Source organism: Euleptes europaea, chromosome 13, assembly GCF_029931775.1.
Source record: "Euleptes europaea isolate rEulEur1 chromosome 13, rEulEur1.hap1, whole genome shotgun sequence".
NCBI classification, from domain to species: Eukaryota; Metazoa; Chordata; class Lepidosauria; order Squamata; family Sphaerodactylidae; genus Euleptes; species Euleptes europaea.
In genome coordinates, this window is record NC_079324.1 from 9,559,730 (window position 1) to 9,578,078 (window position 18,349).

The 18,349-nt window shown below is 48.3% G+C and overlaps 1 protein-coding gene across 1 annotated transcript in view; it reads left to right on the forward strand.

The window, feature by feature from the left end:
• The first annotated feature begins 12,346 nt into the window (after positions 1-12,346).
• Positions 12,347-18,349, forward strand: part of TRPC5 (transient receptor potential cation channel subfamily C member 5) — a 168,256-nt gene continuing 162,253 nt past the window's right edge. Inside the window, exon 1 of the mRNA XM_056859397.1 lies at positions 12,347-12,724. Within this exon, the coding sequence (XP_056715375.1) occupies positions 12,347-12,724 (378 nt within the window). The remainder of the gene's footprint in view (positions 12,725-18,349) is intronic.

Sequence of the window (18,349 nt, forward strand, 5' to 3'; positions counted from 1 at the left end):
GTTCCTGCCTTTTTGCTTCAGCTTGGCTGCTCGCTCAGGGTCCCGTCAGGCAGGGGAACCAGGGGCTTCTTTGAACCAGGTTGCTTTTTTTATTTTTTATTTTTTTGCTTCTGAGAGGCAGATGGTTTCCGTTGTATCTGAGGAACGGCTTTCTGAATCGAGACACGTTATAGAGATGTTTTCCTTATGCTGTCTCGATGAGTTTGGGGCTGATGGGCTCTGCCAGCTATCAGTCATCACCTGGAAGGAGTCAATGAACAAGACAGAATGAGAAGCCGGTATGTGATAAACAGCCGCATGGGTGCAGAGAAATACTTTGTATGTCTTAATTGTCTTCAGCAGGAAGGATGGAAAATTTTGCACGGCAGGTAACTGTGGGTTCTGATCGTGGGGTCTGCATATATCTGCCTCAGGCAGAGTTTGTTCTAATGTGCGGCCGGGCACATTTTGTACTGTGGGGGGAAATTGTGCCATGGGCACTAAGGGGGCAGTGCCTTTTGTGGATGGCCCAGGCTAGCCTGATCTGGTCAGATCTCGGAAGTAAAGCAGGGTCAGCCCTGGCAAGTACTTGGATGGGAGACCACCAAGGAAGGCCAGGGTTGCTGTGCAGAGGCAGGCGATGGCCAAACCACCTCTGAAAGTCTCTTGCCTTGAAAACCCCATGAGGTCATCACAAGTGGGCTGCAACTTGATGGCTCTTTCCACCACCAGATTGGGGGTGGTGGAGAACCAGCCCTTCTCTATCCATTCTTCCTTCCTTTGTTCTGGCTTAGAAAAGTCCCTGGACGTGAGCTTGCAGATTATTAGGGAGGGTATTGCCAGCCAGTTGTGCACTGGAAAAAAGAAAGCTTAGAATAAACTCTGGCCTATTGCACATGCACCCAACAACCCTTCCAAGTATGCTTGTGATTTGCCTGCCCACAGCGCTTGGACTCAATCCCCTATCCTCAATGGTTTACAGAGCAGGAGGGGAGGGGGGTAATGTCAATGGCAATGCTCGACAAATTGTCCCAATCTCTACGGTAAAGACCATAGAGATTGTAAGGTTTTCAAGGCAGTGACACCACATTATCCAAACCTCCACCCGGAAGTGAGGTCACATCCTCCACAATGCTGTAGGAATTTCCCCACTCTGGGAAAATTTCTAGAGCATCATGGAAGGTGTGACCTAGTCTCTGTGGTCTTCACCATAGAGATTGGGGATATGCCTAGAGTGTCACAGAGGATATGATGTTACATCCCCTGAAACTCCTCCTGAAGGACTGCCCCCCAAATCTTGCAGCATTTTCTGGTGCAGGGCTGGCAATCCTTCTTCCTCTGTGACGTGCAAGGCAGAGGTGAGGGTGTTCCTCTGCAGGCAAACAAATGGATGTGGGAAAGATCCACTGAAGACAGAAAGTTTGAACACTGCTGTTCTTGGGCATCTGAAGAACTATTAATAAATAAAGGAAGGCAATGAACTGCTCCATGGGGTTTTGATACCAGAGCTATCAGTGCCCTAGAAAGCCTTTCATGAGTGGAGCCGTCCACTGAATGAATAGAAAATCAATGATCTCCTCTTAACAGACACTTACATAACTGCTGTGCAAGAACTGTTAGCATCAGACATGTTCCGTTGAATAAGAACCGTTTTTAAATTCAGAAGCATTTGCCTTCCCATCACCAGTGTTTTTATTAAATCGGTAATAACTTGCTTAGCCACTTTAAGCCCCCTACCGTGCCAGGAACGAAAGGGTTTTTTTTTTCAGGGTCTCTCCAACATGATAAGGAGGGTAGTGATCTTGAAAAATGCATCTGAAACTAGCAGGAATCTTGGGAGGGAAGAAATGGGGGGGGGGTCAGGTGGGTATAGGGTGTATTACCCTGCTCCCCGGGCCCCACCTCCAAAGTCTCCAGGAATTTCCTAACCCAGAGCTGGTAACCCTAATCTTGGAGCACCACAACGAGGAGGGCAACTGAGGCACCACAGGGGGCTCAGCTCTTTTTCAGTCAAAAGTGAGAAACTGTTTAGGTTGGCACTGTAAGTGGTCAAGGCAAGGGGGGGTGGATTGCCGAGTAAGTGCGAGAAATATCACTAATTTGAAATTGGTAATTGCTTATACCTGACCTGGTAGCCATTTGTGAGATGGCGCTAAAGCAGGGTGGCCAACCTCTAGGTAGTATCTGGAGATCTCCCAGAATTACCACTGGTCTCCAGATGACAGAGATCAGTTCCCCTAGAGAAAATGGCTGCTTTGGAGGGTTGATTGTATAGCATCATATACCACTGAGGTGCCTCCCTTCCCCAAACCCCACTGTCCCCAGGCTGCATCCCCAATTCTCCAGGAATTTCCCTGTTTGGGGTTGGCAACTCTAGGCTAAAGGTAGATTTACCCACGCAAATGTCTGGGGCATTGAGTTTGGGGAACAATAGGCTTGGAGGACCCAGGTGTCATCAGCTGAAATAGCACAGCAAATTCATCTTCACTTATAAATCTGCCAGTACTCACCTGTGCAACAGGTATGGCAACATCATTAAGAAATTAATTGGTAAATGTGTCATGTCTCTGCCTATGCTGATTCTGTGAATTTAGGCAGCTCATGAGAGGGAGGGCAGGAAGGGTTGTATCAGTGTTTGGCTCTCATGGCCCTTTCTTACATGGCCAGGGTAATGCTGATCACCACTTTGGGGTCAGGAATCAATTTTCCTCCATGCCAGATTGACCAAGGATCCTGGAGGGATTTTACTCCATCTTCTGGGCATGGAGTAGGGGTAATTGGGGGTGTGGGGAAGAGATAGTTGTGAATTTCCTACATTGTGCAGGGGGTTGGACTAGATGACCCTGGTGGTCCCTTCCAACTCTATGATATGATTAGCAAGTATCAAATGCAAACGTTTTGCTCTTTAATTGCACATATCTGGCACAAATCATTGCCCGTTTACAGAACCCAGCATGCCAACTACATGCAAGCCAAAGTGTGAAATGGGCTACAGAATCAATCTTAAAAACCCAAGGATTGAAAAATAGAACAAACTTGACAGGATGTGCTCTTCCCTCCCCACCGCGGGACCCAGTTTGGCATTGGAGTGGCCCTGAGAGAAGTCTCCTCACATGACATCCTCTGAATTGTTGGTGGAAAGTGCCATCAAGTCACAGTGACTTATGGCAAGAGACATTCAGAGATGGTCTGGCCGTTGCCTGCCTCTGTGTAGCAACCCTGGACTTCCTTGGCGGTCTCCCACTGAAGTACTAACCAGGGCCATCTGAGATCTAATGAGGACGGGCTAGCCTGGGCCATCCCAGTCGGGACGTATCCTATGAATTACCAGCACTCAGTTTCTTCAGGTCTAGCCAACCACCTTGTAGTGCTCCATGGAGTGGGGGACTCTCATCTGGAGAACCGGGTTTCATTCCCCACTCCTTCACATGAGTGGCGGAGGCTAATCTGGTTAATTGGATTTGTTTCCCCACTCCTACACATGAAGCCAGCTGGGTGACCTTGGGCTAGTCACACTCTCGCAGCCCCACCTACCTCACAGGGTGTCTGTTGTGGGGAGGGGAAGAGAAAGGGATTGTAAGCCAGTCTGATTCTTCCTTAAGTGGTAGAGAAAGTCAGTATATAAAAACCAACTCTTCTTCTCCATGGGAATACACAGGCTTAATTCCCAAACAGGGTGATCAAGTCCCACTGTGGCTTTGTCCTGACAACTATGAATGGGAAAGAATAGCCTGAAAACAGCTGGAAATGTAGCATCCAATATATGTAGATGAAACCCGGCTAAACTCAACGTCATACACTGGATACAAAAGACAGAGAAACAGATTTTTTTAAAATATGGATCTTTTCCTGCCCACCCCAGTTACAGCTAAGATCTTTCTATCTTTCTACAACTCGAATGCTTTCTGGAGCCACGTTGGTTGCGTGCGTGGAAATGATAGCCCAGAATTTGCATTTGACCAATGAAAGGTATTGCTCAAATGCTTTATTCCTTTTTTCTACATGATGGTGCTCATTGCAGCAGAGGAGCGACAGGAAGAAAGCAGCGATTCTGCCCAATAGTAAACCCTTAAGGCAGTTTGTTAGATGCTGGCATGGACACTGTTGCCTAGCTAAAAGCTGGCGTAATGAGATCAAAAACATCTGTGTGCCACCCCTCATTGTCCAGTCTGGTCTGGAGCAGCTGGATCTGATCCGACTCGCAGCCCGCGCTGTCTTCGTGCTGTGCAAACTTGGACGTTGTGCGCCGTCGTTCCTTCCAGCAACAGCCTCGGCAAGGAGCGGAAGCAGCTGTAGGCTGTTGGGAAGAGAATGAATGAATAATTCACGGCACAGGATTCATTGGACAAATTGTGCTCGTTCTGAGTCAGTGAAACTTCTCCAGGTTAAAGCAAGAATTCGAGTGCTGATGGTTTTCTTTATTTAGAGGAAATAATCGGAGCCCTGCGGGATCAGACCAAGGGGTCACCTAGTCCTGCATCCTGTTTCGGGGAGGGGCTGCGGCTCAGGGGAAGAGCCTCTCCTTGGCATGTAGAAGGTTCCAGATCCCTGACATCTGCAGTTAAAAAGGACCAAGGAGTGGGTGAGGTGAAAGACCTCTACCTGAGATCCTAGGGAGCCAAGGGAATTGTGCTTGCAGATAGCTCCTTGCCACCAGGGACGCTCGCACACCTGCCAGCTCAGCTCACAGTCTGTTCACTGGCAGCGAACAGGGAGACGATATTCTTTGATTAGTTAGATGGTTCGGCAGCAGTTTTGATCTGTTTGACTGGTTGCTTTCCACAGGTACAAACAATGCTGTACAGAACAGTGCAATCTGCATTGTTCCACACATGCAGATTCTCAGCCTGATGGGAGGCCTACTTGCTCCACACACTCACCACTGGGCATCCAATTATATAAACCAGGGGTGTTGAACTCAGTGGGGTATAATTCGGGTTCTGCGCCACAGCCTTTGCATTCCTTGGAGGTCTCCCATCCAAGTACTAGCCAGGGTCAGGGTTGAGAGTGTGTGACTGGCCCAAGATCACACAGCAAGCTTCCATGGCACGCATTTCCCAGAAACAGCTCTGCCTGAGATTATGGAAAGCTGATGCCAGTCTGAGTAGACAATACTGATTTTGATGGACTGATGGTCTGATTCAGTATGAGGTTGCTTCCTTGTACAAACACAGCTACTATTGCAAACTGTGTCTTCTTCAGCCACTCTGTATATTTTGCTGCCTGCTCTTGCATACATTCATTCATGTTACAGTGAATTGCAAAAAGTACAGGAAGAGGAATTATTGAATTAAGTAAAATGGTGCAAAGACTCTCATGGTGCGTCAGGGTGCATGGTGTTTCCCGATTTGAAATCAGCACTTCCTGGAACTGGGATGCTTCTGAATATCAATAGTAATTGATTGAATTTGGAAAGAAGCGTGGAAGCCTGCGGCGTTAAGCGAGAAGAATTTTGGTGCTGTGTTTTGTGTGAATCTTTTGAGAGATGTGATTCTTAAACTTAGAGTGGTGTCAGATACCTTGCAAAAATCAAGATTGGGAAGCGGCTACAGCGTGCCGCTTTGTTAGTGCTTTGAGAAACTGCAAAAACCTGAGGGGTGAGGAGGAGCAACTTATGGCTGCTGTGAAGGTCATTGTTAGGGTTGCCAGCCTCCAGGTATCACCTGGAGATCTCCTGCTATTACAATTGATTTCCAGATGACCAAGATCAGTTCCCCTGGAAAAAAATGGCTGTGTTGCTACCCCTGGCTGTCTCCTCCCCGGCCTCCGATCCGTCTGTCCTTATACCTTGAGCAGGCCAGCTAAGCTCCGCCCAGGGTCCACCCTGACTCCACCCCCTCTGTCTATAAAAGGGCCAGTTAGACTTGCCAGTTCCCTCTTTGCCACCGGTGGGAGGTTTTTTGGGCGGAGCCTGAGGAGGGCAGGGTTTTAGAGGGGAGGGACTTCAATGCCATAGAGTCCAATTGCCAAAGCAGCCATTTTGTCCAGGTGAACTGATCTCTATCGGCTGGAGATCAGTGGTAATAGCAGGAGATCTCCAGCTATTACCTGGAGGTTGTAGAACAATCACAGTAGCAAAAATGCCAGAAAAAGATTATCAGCCAAATATTCTATTTGGAACAAATGTTTGCAATTTGGCAACAGCAAATATTTTCAATAATGTTAAATTACATCATATATCTTATAACCATAACAAACAGAACACAAACAAAGGCTACATAAATCATTTGGACTAGTTGTATCCAAACCGCATGCGTTTTCTTGGGTGACTAGGCAAAGTCCTCCGCAATTAACGCGTTGGGCAATTTCAGCGTGATTGTGTTGCTATTTCCTCAGCGTATGTAGCTTTGTGGTTCTGGGGGTTCCCCTTGCGTTTTCTTGGGTTGCAGCAATACAGGGGTCCGGTTATCGCCCGGTTTCGACCAATTAGGTCTTCCTCAGGAACTACTTATATCGCACAATTACAATGACAATATTGATACACCACAAAATACAAGTGACATCATGGCATAAAGTGTGAGGAAATTCTTCTTAGTATTTGCAGCACATTTTATTACGTAAATCTCTTGGAGGTTGGCAATCCTAGGGCCCATGTTTCAATGCTTCCTTCAGCTCCACATGGGTCCCTTCTGCAGTGCCGGCCGGCTGCCGGACCGTGCACAGCCTCACCCTTGCCGTGCCGACCATCAGCTGTTTGGCGGTGGGTGGGGCTGCTGCTCCTGTCGGGCCGGCTAGCGTCTCTGTGCTGGGTGGCTTCCTTTATCCCTTTCTCGCTTCTCCAGTGGCAGGGCCCGGGTTGGGTGGGAGGTTGCGGCTGCTGGCTCGCCTGTAGGGAGAGGAGAGCCCTGCTGCGTGAGAGCGCTGGGGCCGGGCATCAGGCATGGACCGCTGCAGCATCATGGACAACTTGCCAGATGGTTTGTCCCTCGCCAGGGAGGAGTCCCAGGCCGGTGGGACTAGTCCCAGGCTCGGGACACTCACCATTGAAAGTAGGGTTGCCAACCTCCAGATATTTATTTATTTATTTATTAAATTTATACCTCACCCTCCTTGGCCGTGCTGGGCTCAGGGCCGCTTCCAACAGGTATACACATAAAACTCACAACTACAGCAACATTAAAACATGCAGTAAAAGCTTAAAACCCCAGTTAACAAGGTGGTGCCCTATCTCAATGGCCAGTTCCTATGAATGTCCTTTCCAGGGAGGTTTGCCAAGGTGTTAATCAAGTGGCCAATCCCCTCCAAGACACCAACAATGGGGATGGAGAAAGAAACAGGAAAGGGGAGGAGAAGATAGGAAGGGGAGGAAAAGGGAAGGGGAGAGGAGGCCGAAAAAGGGCAAAGTGGGCAGGGAGGCCAGCCAGTCCGTGTAACGTCGCTGCCCTCAATCATAAGCCTGGTGGAACATCTCTGTCTTACATGCCCTGCAGAACTGCAGGGGTCTCATTAGACAGAGAGTTCCACCAGGCTGGGGACCACCAGGGTCATCTAGTCCAACCCCCCGGCACAATGCAGGAAATTCACAACTACTTCTCCCTACACCCCAGTGACCCCTACTCCATGCCCAGAAGATAACAGAAATCCTCCAGGATCCCTGGCCAATCTGGCCTGGAGGAAAATTGCTTCCTGACCTCAAAGTGGCGATCGGCATTACCCTGGGATTATCTATGTGTGTCTGCATTTTCCATCAGAGGCCCCTCACCTGGAAGTTGGCAACCCTAGCCTATGGAAAGCTGCCGCTGGCTCCATGTCTCAGCGAAGCTGCTTTTTCTGTCCTTGTCATTCTGTCTCAGTGCCTTGGTCTGGCGTCGCAACCCCCCAAGTGCTCCCCTATGCCGTCACAGACGATGTTGGGTGTTGTATGGCAAAATTTGTCTCACTCGTGCTCAGAGTTTAAGCATGCATCCACAGGTCCTGCGTCTCTGAGTGGCACTTAAATGGGTTTTCTCAGCTTTTCACTTTTATTTGCTGTCTGTAAATAAATCATTTGACCACCTAGTAGAAGACTAAGGGGGAAGGGCCTTTGGACATGAATCGCAGAGAGCAATTCTGCTTTGCCTCCAGATGGTTTTGTTTAGATCCTGATCCGATTGCAGTTTGGCTGGTCCCACTAGCCACAATTTGAAGAAAATATCTCCCCTCCAGATTAATGGACCATCTCAAAATTCCCTGTTGGTAGTGTGTGCCTCCTCCCCCCCCCCGTTTCCATCCCCCCCTATGTCTCCGCTCTTGTGCTTGATGATTGGGAACTTTTTATTCTCCGTGGGATCAAATGGATACAGAGAAGTGAAGTTTCATTTGCAGATCGGGCTCCAGGGAAAGCTTTATTTCAGTCAAAAGGAGCATTTGGGTGGGGGGCACAGAGAACTGGACTGTTGTTTTCTGCAACAGAGTTGTCTTTGGGGTTATAAATGGAGCGAAGAGAGAGGGTTACGCTAAAAATAATTAAACGTGTCAGGATGTAAATGAAACCCTCACACAAGGGTCACACCAAGAACACGGGAAACGTGAAATCTTCTGCCAGGGAAAAGGTAGCAGAAGCAACATTGATTCATGAGAGTGGGCCTTGGCTGGAAAGGCGAGGTAAGGCGAGCTTCCTTGCTGCAGTACAATGGGACCTGGTTTGCACATGCTGAGATTCTGTGTCAGCTGCAACAAAACGAGAAGCACTGCAGACATTCAGCACGGCGGGTACAGTTAGGGTTGCCAACTCTGGGTTGGGAAATTCCTGGATATTGGGGGGGGGGTGGAACTTGAGGAGGGTGGTGTTTGGGGAGGGGAGGGACCTCAGCACGGTATAGTGTCGTAAAGCAGCGTTTTTCCCAGGGGAACCGCTCTCTGTGGTCTGGTGATCAGTTGGAATTCTAGAAGATCCCTAGGAGGTTGGCAACCGTAGGCACAACGAACACATTAGGGGAGGCAGGAAGATTGTGTCCGCCAGCGTGGTGTAGTGGGTAAGAGTGGCAGACTCTAGTCTGGGGAACCGGGTTTGTTTCCCCGCTCCTCCACATGAAGCCTGCTGGGTGACCTTGGGCTAGTCACCGTTCTCTCAGCCTCACCCACCTCACAAGGTGTCTGTCGTAGGGAGAGGAAGGGAAGCTGATTGTAAGCTGATTTGAGGCTTCTTAAAGGTAGAGAAAAGCCAACTCTTATTATTATTCTGGGTTGCATCCACACATCTGTGCAGTCACAGAAATCCACAACTGGATTGTTTGTTTGTGAAGGAGAATTCTGCCATGAATGCTTGCTATAGCGCAGCATGTGCGAATGCATAGATTGCATAGATCAGTGTGTCTTGAGGAAATGGCTGCTGTGGAAGGTGGGCCTCTGTGGCATTATACCCTGCACAGGGATGCCAGCAGCCTCCAGGTGGGACTTGGGGATCCCCCAGAATTACACCTCATCTCCAGTCTACAGAGATCAGTTCCCCTTCAGATGCTTTAGAGGGTGAGCTCTGTGGCGTTGTACCCCACTGAGGCCTCTGCCTTCCCCAGGCTCCACCCTCAAATCTCCAGGAGCTTCCCAATCTGGATCTGGCAACCCTACCCCGCCCCCCCAACTCTGGAGCGCCCTAAGGCCTCTGCACATTTTGCTGTTTTGGCTACACGCATGGGTAGGGAGAAGCCATTCCTCTGTGCCAGAGCAGAGCGCATGCAGGTTCCCTGGAGAGGTGGCACAGAAATGCACTAAAAAAAAAAATACAGTCAATAAAGTCTCAGGTCTAATGTCTGGCATCTCCTGGTAAAGGACCTCCGATCACAAGGCCAAGACAGATCTCAGAGAGAACCTGCCAGCCTGAGTAGACAGGATGGCACTGGGCTAGATGGATCGGTGGTCTGACCTAACAGAAGACACTTTCAAAAACCCGAACCTTGATCTGGGCTCAGAAGCCAAGTGGAAAACAGCACATAATAGATTTCCTTGTGGGGATGGGCTGTATCCCATTGGTACAACTTTGGGGAGGGGCTGTGTCTCAGTGGAAGACACTCTTCTTTGAATGCACAAAGTCCCAGGTTCCATCCCCAGAATCTCCAGTTAAAAGGACCAGGCAGTAAGTGATGTGAAAGACCTCTGCCTGAAACCCTGGAGAGTGGCTGCCAGTCTGAGTAGGCAACACTGACTGACCTTGATGGACTAATGGTCTGATTCTATATAAGGCAGCTTCACGTGTTGTTACCCTAAGCAGACAGACTCCGCTTAAGTTTGGGGGAATTAGCTGGGGAGACAGAGTGAGAGGTAGTAACTGGGATCGATAACCTATGTATACCAGGATCGTCCGGGTGAGAACTCTTAAATGAGCAAGCAGTTGTATAACTGAATGGGTTTCATTAAAGAATAAATATTGTAAAATAAGGAATATATTTCGACCAATGAACACACATATACGCAAGGCATACAAGAGTTAACTAAGAGAAAAGGGAGAAAGTTGGAGAGTTTTAAGGAATGGGTGGTAGTTACCAGTCTTGAAGGGATGTCCAGGGAAAATGACTAGTGTTTCCAGAAGAAGGAAGCCCACGTGCAAGTGGGGATGTGCACACAGTTCCAGGACACACACACACACACAATGAGTGGCCAAAGGACAAATATTTACACCCCTAAATGGGTCCTGAGGCATTATGAGGTAAGCTAGCAGGAAAACCAGAGGCAAAGAATTGATTGCTTTTCCGGGGTCCCAACAAAAAGATTGGAGAGGCTTGATGAGTCCTCAGGATCCAAGAGAATGCCTGGACTATTCCCCTGGATACTGATTGATTGCTGGGATGAGTGCAGATAGGGTAAGTAATGGTCTGCTCGGAGTGCTGATTAGCAATGCAATCCGGCTGGGGGGGGGAACAAAAGGGGTTTGGGGGCAGCGTGACCCCTGCGGCGGCATAAAAGCCACTTGCGTTGTCCAAATGGCCACTTACGCTCCCGCAGGGCCACTTATGGCAGTGTTGGGAGCTGCGCATCAGTGCAAATCACAGGTGCCGGCACAGCCTCGATAGCAGCATTTCTCCAGCGCAAGCGCAAGAGCTCATACTGGCAGCAAAGTGGTCATTCCTGGAGTCCCTAAGCCCTTTTACCCCAGGAACACCCATTATTACCAGTGCAAACTTGCACCTGCAGAATTGGTGGCGGGGGTTCATTTTTGGCTTGCTGCGCTCAGTGCAACAAACTGCTAAGGAGGAGGCGCAGCGCCACCTCAGCCTCCCCAGAAGTACCCCTTCTGATGATTTCTAAGTAGCCAACCTCCTTCCTGCCCAAGCAGGTGGGGTTGCCAACCTCCAGGAGGGGCCTGGAGTTCTCCTAGACTTAAAACTGATCTCCATATAAAAGAGACAATGGGTGTTTGGGAGGGTGGGAGACTATGGCACTGTAATCCACTGAAGTCCTGCCCCTCCCCAAACCCTCCTCTTCCAAGGCTCCCTCCTCAAACCTCTTGGAATTTTCCAAATCGGCAGGCAGTGCTTCCAGTTCTGTTGTTCTAACCACTGCTGCATATAAGAATAGCACACATTGCCAACCACAGCAGGCAATACCAGGGTAGGTTAGTGTTACCAGCCCTCCTCCAGCACACACACACATCCCGGAGCACTAGGGGTAATGGAAACTGTGGGAAACAGCATTGCATGATGCCGTGACATCACTTCCATTTCCAGCCAGCGTGGTGTAGTGGTTAAGAACAGTGGTTTGGAGCGGTAGAGTCTGATCTGGAGAACCGGGTTTGATTCCCCACTCCTCCACATGAGTGGCGGAGGCTAATCTGGTGAACTGGATTTGTTTCCCCACTCCTACACACGAAGCCTGCTGGGTGACCTTGGGCAAGTCACACTCTCTCAGCCTCACCTACCTCACAGGGTGTCTGTTGGGAGGAGAAGGGAAGGTAATTGTAAGCTGGTTTGAGTCTCCCTTAAGTGGTAGAGAAAGTCGGCATATAAAAACCAACTCTTCTTCTTCATCCAGAAGTGACGTCACAGCATCAGTACCAATCTAGGAAATCTCCCAAATCTCTGAAGTAAAAACTATAGAGATTTGAGAAATTCTTAAGAGTATTGTACAGTGCTGTGACATCACTTTCATATGCAAAACCAGAAGTGACTTTGCAGTGTCATGTCATCCCACCCCCCATTTTTGTTTCCATTGTCCATACAGCGGTAGTAGAAAACCCAGAATGTGGATGTGGTAGATTGCCTGTCATGGCAGGCAACCAGGGAGCCCAGAGCTAGTTGGAGCAATGGCACCATCATATACATGTAAAGTTCTCTGTACATTGGGCCAATAATGTCCAAGCAGGTAGAAATTTCTGCTCCTGGAAGGAGATTTGGAGCTGTGTCTCAAAAGCTGCTCTGCTTTCTTTTCAAAACAGGCCACACAGTCGCTATGAACAATGGCTCAGCTATATTACAAAAAGGTGAACTATTCGCCCTACAGAGATCGGATCCCGTTGCAGATTGTCCGGGCCGAAGCCGAGCTTTCCTTGGAGGAGAAGGCCTACCTCATTGCTGTGGAGAAGGGGGACTATGCCAGCGTGAAGCATGCCTTGGAAGAGGCAGAGATCTACTACAACATCAACATTAACTGCATGGATCCTCTTGGACGCAGCGCCCTTTTAATAGCCATAGAGAACGAAAACCTGGAGATCATGGAGTTGCTGTTGAGCCACAACATCTACGTGGGGGATGCTCTCTTGTATGCAATACGGAAGGAAGTGGTGGGGGCTGTGGAGCTCCTCCTGAACTACAGGAAACCGAGTGGGGAGAAACAGGTACGTTGAGCATGGGAACAAAATGCCCAAGGTCTGACCTTGTTTATGTGAATTACAGAGGCTGGGATCCTTGCAAATGCCATGCTCCGAAATTGAATTCAGCGGGCTCATATTGCCCATTTCCTCTTGAGTCAAGTACCGCATATGCTCAGGGATTTGTTCACAATTTAAAAGAGGCAGTGTTTTGAGCATATTGCATCTGGGCAGTTGGCAGCATTCTTCGTTGTGTAGTCGGCTGGATGGTAGCCACTGTTGGTGCATGCTCAGAACTTGCTGGGTGGCTGGAGATGATGTAACTTTTGTCTGCCTTCTGATTCAATTTGAAAGCTGCAGAAACTACAGTTCCCACTGACCCCTGGCAAGAATTCATGCTGGGACAGAAAGAGTAATTTGCATGTAAGAGAGGCCCAGTTGGGCCCATCCCAGTTTATAGAGCCATCCTTCATGGGAGGTTCCTTCTCCCACTTTAAAGAGAGAGTTGAGTTGGGGCAGGGGGGTTGGAACATGCAAGTCTGGGTTGGAGATGTGTGTGTGCCACCACGCATGCATTTTGCAAGTGTCTTGTTGAATACTCATTAATGCCTGTTAAGTAGGGTTGCCAGCATGAGGCTGGAGGAAAGGGTGCTCACTGGTGATACAGTGACGTCACTTCCTGTGTGACCAGAAGTGACGTCAGTGTGTCACTGACAATGCTTTGGCAGTCTAGCAAATTCTAGACCGTCGCCGGCATGTCTAGTTGCACAGGAAGTGACATCAGCATGTCAGGATCCTGGAAATTGCCCCCCAACACACTGTCATTTTTCTCCTACTGCCCTGCTGAGTGATGGGGGGAAGGTTCTGATGAAGTTGGGAGATCCACCGCCCCCAGCAGAATGGAACCCTACCATTCAGTGTTTTCAAGGGTTGGACAGGGATGTCCACAAAAATGTGAGAGGCTTCCGCTTAAACATAGTGTCTGCCCATCACTGATCTCAGTGAGGTGGGGGACATCAAAATATTTACACGTTCAGATATTTGGGTGCACGGGGACAACTCTTTCCTTGGATGGTTGTAATGTATGTGGAGTGAAAACTTAACAAATGATGCATTGAGACAACTGAGGTTTACATGATAGATGTTCCTCTGCTGAATAATACCATACTGAGGTGGGCTCGGAATCCATGCTGTTTGATAGGGCCGGGCTGAAAGTTCAGGACTGAATTTCTCCAGTTTGAAATGCGGGTTTTCAGAGGTGGAGGGATGTTTCCCAAAAGCTGCCCTCATGCTCACCTGTTTTGACTGTTTTGTCTTTTGAGAGTAACCACCTGCCCTTGCTGAACACCTTGCTGGACACCTTTCTCTCCCCCCCCCCATATGTTTTTATTAACTGAAAATGCTGGAGCAAAGGTGGGAAGCCTCACCCTCACTCTCCAGTGGCTCTGATGTTGCCACGCAGCTAAATCACGTGGGCTCGGTGGCACTTTCCAGAGAGCGGAAGCTGTGCTTGCTGCCAGCTCTCCCTTTTAGCACCACGATGACACCACATAGTCATTTGCGTCCAGCCAGGGCTGGCCCTTATCTTTGCAAGCCTAGGTGATTGCCTGGGGTGCCAGAGCTGGGGAAGTTGCCAAAAAAGAGGGCCACACCGGCCCCAGGGGTCTCGCGTGCAAGGCAGAGAGGGAGCCAAACCCGTGTTCCTCCTCTGTGTGTCTGCCATGCCTACTCAGCACCACTTGTTCAGTGAGATTTACTCCCAGGTAAATATGCTTAGGATTACAGTCCTTGGAATTAACTGGTTGATGTTTCATTATGTTTATGCGTGGCTGTTTCCTCGGGATCAGCGCACTTCAGGGCTTTGCTTTGATTAAGCTTGCATTTATCCAACAATCAGAGGTCACCTTGCTCTAGGTCACTGGTTCCCAACCAGGGGTCCATGGACCCCCAGGGGTCCGCGAGAACTAAATTAAGGTCCGCGAAACAAAGTTATAAAGCCATAATAAATTAATATTTTCAATTAAAAGTTCTCTATTATAAAAATATATATTCAAATATTATTCTAAGTTTAATGTTTAACTAACAGTTATGATTAAAGTTTATTTTCAAATTCTCTGAATTTTTATTTTGAACCTTGGGGTCCCTGCACCGAACAAAAAAGTCCTAGTGGTCCCTGGTCAAAAAAAGGTTGGGAACCACTGCTCTAGGTTGAATGGGGTGACCACTGAAGCTGTACTTCACCTAATGTGCCGAAAACCCTGGAGCCTAGCCCTGTTCTAAAGTCTGCATGGATGTCTACACGGGGGTACCAACCAAGAAAAATGAAGCACACTGAAGCCCAAATTGGACAAATCCCATTTTTTACCTCCTGTCAGTTCGGCTTTGGGACTTCCGAAATAATCTTTTTTCTGTGTAATAATGACTTAGTTGTGCTGGGGAAAGCTGTGGGGATTTAGTTGTGTCTTCCTCCAAGGAAATTCTTAGGTAGAAGGGAAATGGCATCTCAAGGTATTTTGTCACTCAGGCGAGAACCCTCTCCCCCCCACACACACACCACACACCACACACACACCTGTCCATCATTATGCAGCAGGGGAGGGGGGAGTGTGCAGAAGAACAGAATTGAAAAGCTCATCCATCACTCACTATAGACCTCCCCCCAATCTTGTACAGCATCATATTAAATATTGATCAACATCCCTTCCCTCTTATAAGTGCTACATAGCAACAGGAAATTGGATGTTCGGCAGCTATCAATAGGGTTGTCAGCTCTGGGGTTGGAGCCTAGGGAGGGCAGGATTTGGGGAGTGGAAGGACCTCAGCAGAGTATAGTGCCGCAGAGCCCCACCCTCCAAAGCAGCCGTGTCCTCCAGGAGAACTGATCTTAGTAGTCTGGAGATCAATTGTAGGAGTGGAGAATCTCCAGGTAGCACCTGGAGGTTGCCAACCCTAACTGTCAACCAAACAGAAAAATACATTAAAATGGGAAGCTTGTGTAAGTTGCCAACTTATTTTTATTTTCCTTGCTTCCGTGCCGGTAGCCAGAAACACAGAAATGTCAAAGGTGAAGCTTTCTCTTCCACTTACCTCATAACAAGGAAAGTTTCACCCATTCGCTTACTTTAGATCACTGGTTCCCAACCGGGGGTCCATGGACCCCCAGGGGTCCCCGAGAACTAAATTAAGGTCTGCGAAACAAAGTTATAAACCCATAATAAATTAATATTTTCAATTAAAAGTTCTCTATTAGAATAATATTTGAATATATATTTTTATAAGTTTAATGTTTAACTAACAGTTATGATTAAAGTTTATTTTCAAATTCTCAGAATTTTTAATTTGAACCTTGGGGTCCCTGCACTGAACGAAAAAGTCCTAGTGGTCCCTGGTCAAAAAAAGGTTGGGAACCACTGCTTTAGATCAATTTGGAACAGAAGCAGAGGTCCATAAAGTAGGGTGGTAACCTAAAACGTGAAGGCTTCTAAATGGGGCAGGCATCTAGCCCAGGCTACAGAAGCACTGATCAGTGCAGTTGAGTCAGCTGAGTCCAGGTGGCTTTTAGACGTGGATTTCAGTTTTGGCTGCTTCCCCATTAAATACTCTCTACCAATTCTAAAAGCAAAAAAGCCATGAAGGAGGATTCCACTTCAGCATGTTCTCTGATATGCTACTGTCTCCTTGCAAGGGAATTTTTTCATACTAATTCCAGAGTGGTCCCCCACCCCTAATCTGTTACAGCAGAATAAAGAGGAGTCTGGTGGCACCTTCAAGATGAACAAAGTCAGCATTTGTGAGACCGACTTCACGTCACCAGACGCAAAATGTGAATTTACAGCCTGAAAGGACGGGAGGAAGGGGTCTAGGGTTGCCACGCCCTGCGGGATACTGAAGGAGTGGCCATCGGTAATGGCATGACATCACTTCTGGGAAAACCCAGAAATGATATCACTAGGATTGCCAGGTAACCCCCTCCCCCCAGCAACCAGTGGGGGTTAGGGGGGACTTGCCAGGAACAAAAGGAGGCCTAGGCTGGCATTGCTGGAAATGCAGCGATATCACCTCCAGTGCGTACCGGAAGTGACATCAGCACATCACAGGCAATGCAGGGACACTCTGGTCGTTCGGCAAAATCTCTGTGGTAGAAATCATTTTTATCATAGAGTTTTGCCAAATACCAGAGCATCCCTGCATTGTCAGCAATGTGATGGTGTCACTTCTGGTACGCACCGGAAGTGACATTGCTGCATTGCTGGCAACGCTGGCCTAGGCCTCATTTTGCTCCTGATAAGTCCCGTCCCCCCACTGCCCAGTTGATCAGCAGTGGGAGGAGGAGCCCTGGGGCAGGAGTTCCCCCACCCTTGTGGAGGCCTGGCAATGCTAGATGTCACACCTCTCTAGGAATCACTAGAAACTCTATGGGTTTACCATAGATTTTCTGGCAATTCCTAGAGAGGTGTGATGTCACTTCCAGGTTTTTCCCAGAGGTGATGTCATGTCATCACTGATTGTTTTTTTTAAACTCACTGGCCTCTGTAGTGCCTGTGGGCAATGCCAGCTATGGTAGGAAATCTCTCCCCGCCCCAGTGGACATACAGCAACCCTACTTTTCATCTGGCCACCAGAAGTCTCCACTGGGAATCATGGGACATGCATGTAGAAAAGCCCCGTCAGACAGGGACAGTAGGAAGGAGGGAAGCTAAGTGAGACTGAGTGAAAACCTGGCTGGATCCAACCTGATGTCCTGTTTCCCACCTCAGGACTCCACTATCTCGTTTTTTCACTCGGTTCTGTTCTCTGTGTGTGTCAGAGTATCAAGTTGATTGTAATAATCTGACAGTAACAGCTGTGTGATAGCTGTCAGATCTGGGAGATCTGGGAGGTCAAGATGATGCAAGCAGAAGCAATAGCCTTGCTGGTACCAAAGTGAACTGCAGGAATCCGGATCTGGGCAGTTTGCTGATGCAATGCCTTGGGCAGGTCCACAGGTGGCCTAATTCAGATCAGGTGCAGTGGGTGTATATATGGCTATGTAACTGTGATTCTGCAACACACCCAAATACAATTATTAGAAGCCTGGAAGTAGTAGTGGAGAAGTGTACGTGATGGTATGTTTTATCTGTGCACTGTAAATAAAAGACACTGTTTCTTATAAAGCAAGACTTCTGGTGGTATGTCCTGGAGGAACTCGTAATCCATTTGCTTCCACGAAGATAATTCACAGTGGGTAGCCGTGTTAGTCTGTTTGCAGTAGTCAAAACGGGCAAGAGTCCAGTAGCACCTTAAAGACTAACAAAAATATTTTCTGGTAGGGTAGGAGCTTTCGTGAGCCACAGCTCACGAAAGCTCATACCCTACCAGAAAATATTTTTGTTAGTCTTTAAGGTGCTACTGGACTCTTGCCCGTTTTGACTACTTGCTTCCACGTCAGTGTGGGCCAGGCCTCAGAATTTCTCAGGATCCAGCCTTCCCTGTGCCCGAGTTTCTCTTTACCCTCCTGACCTAGTTATCCAAAGAAGTGCCACTAGTAAGAAACAGAAAAGAATGAATATCAGACATACTTTTACACACACATTAAAAACAACAATCTCCCTTTGTGTTTTAGGGAGTTTGTTGAGGGCCTGGAAAGCTAGCAAGAGGATTACAGCCATCTAG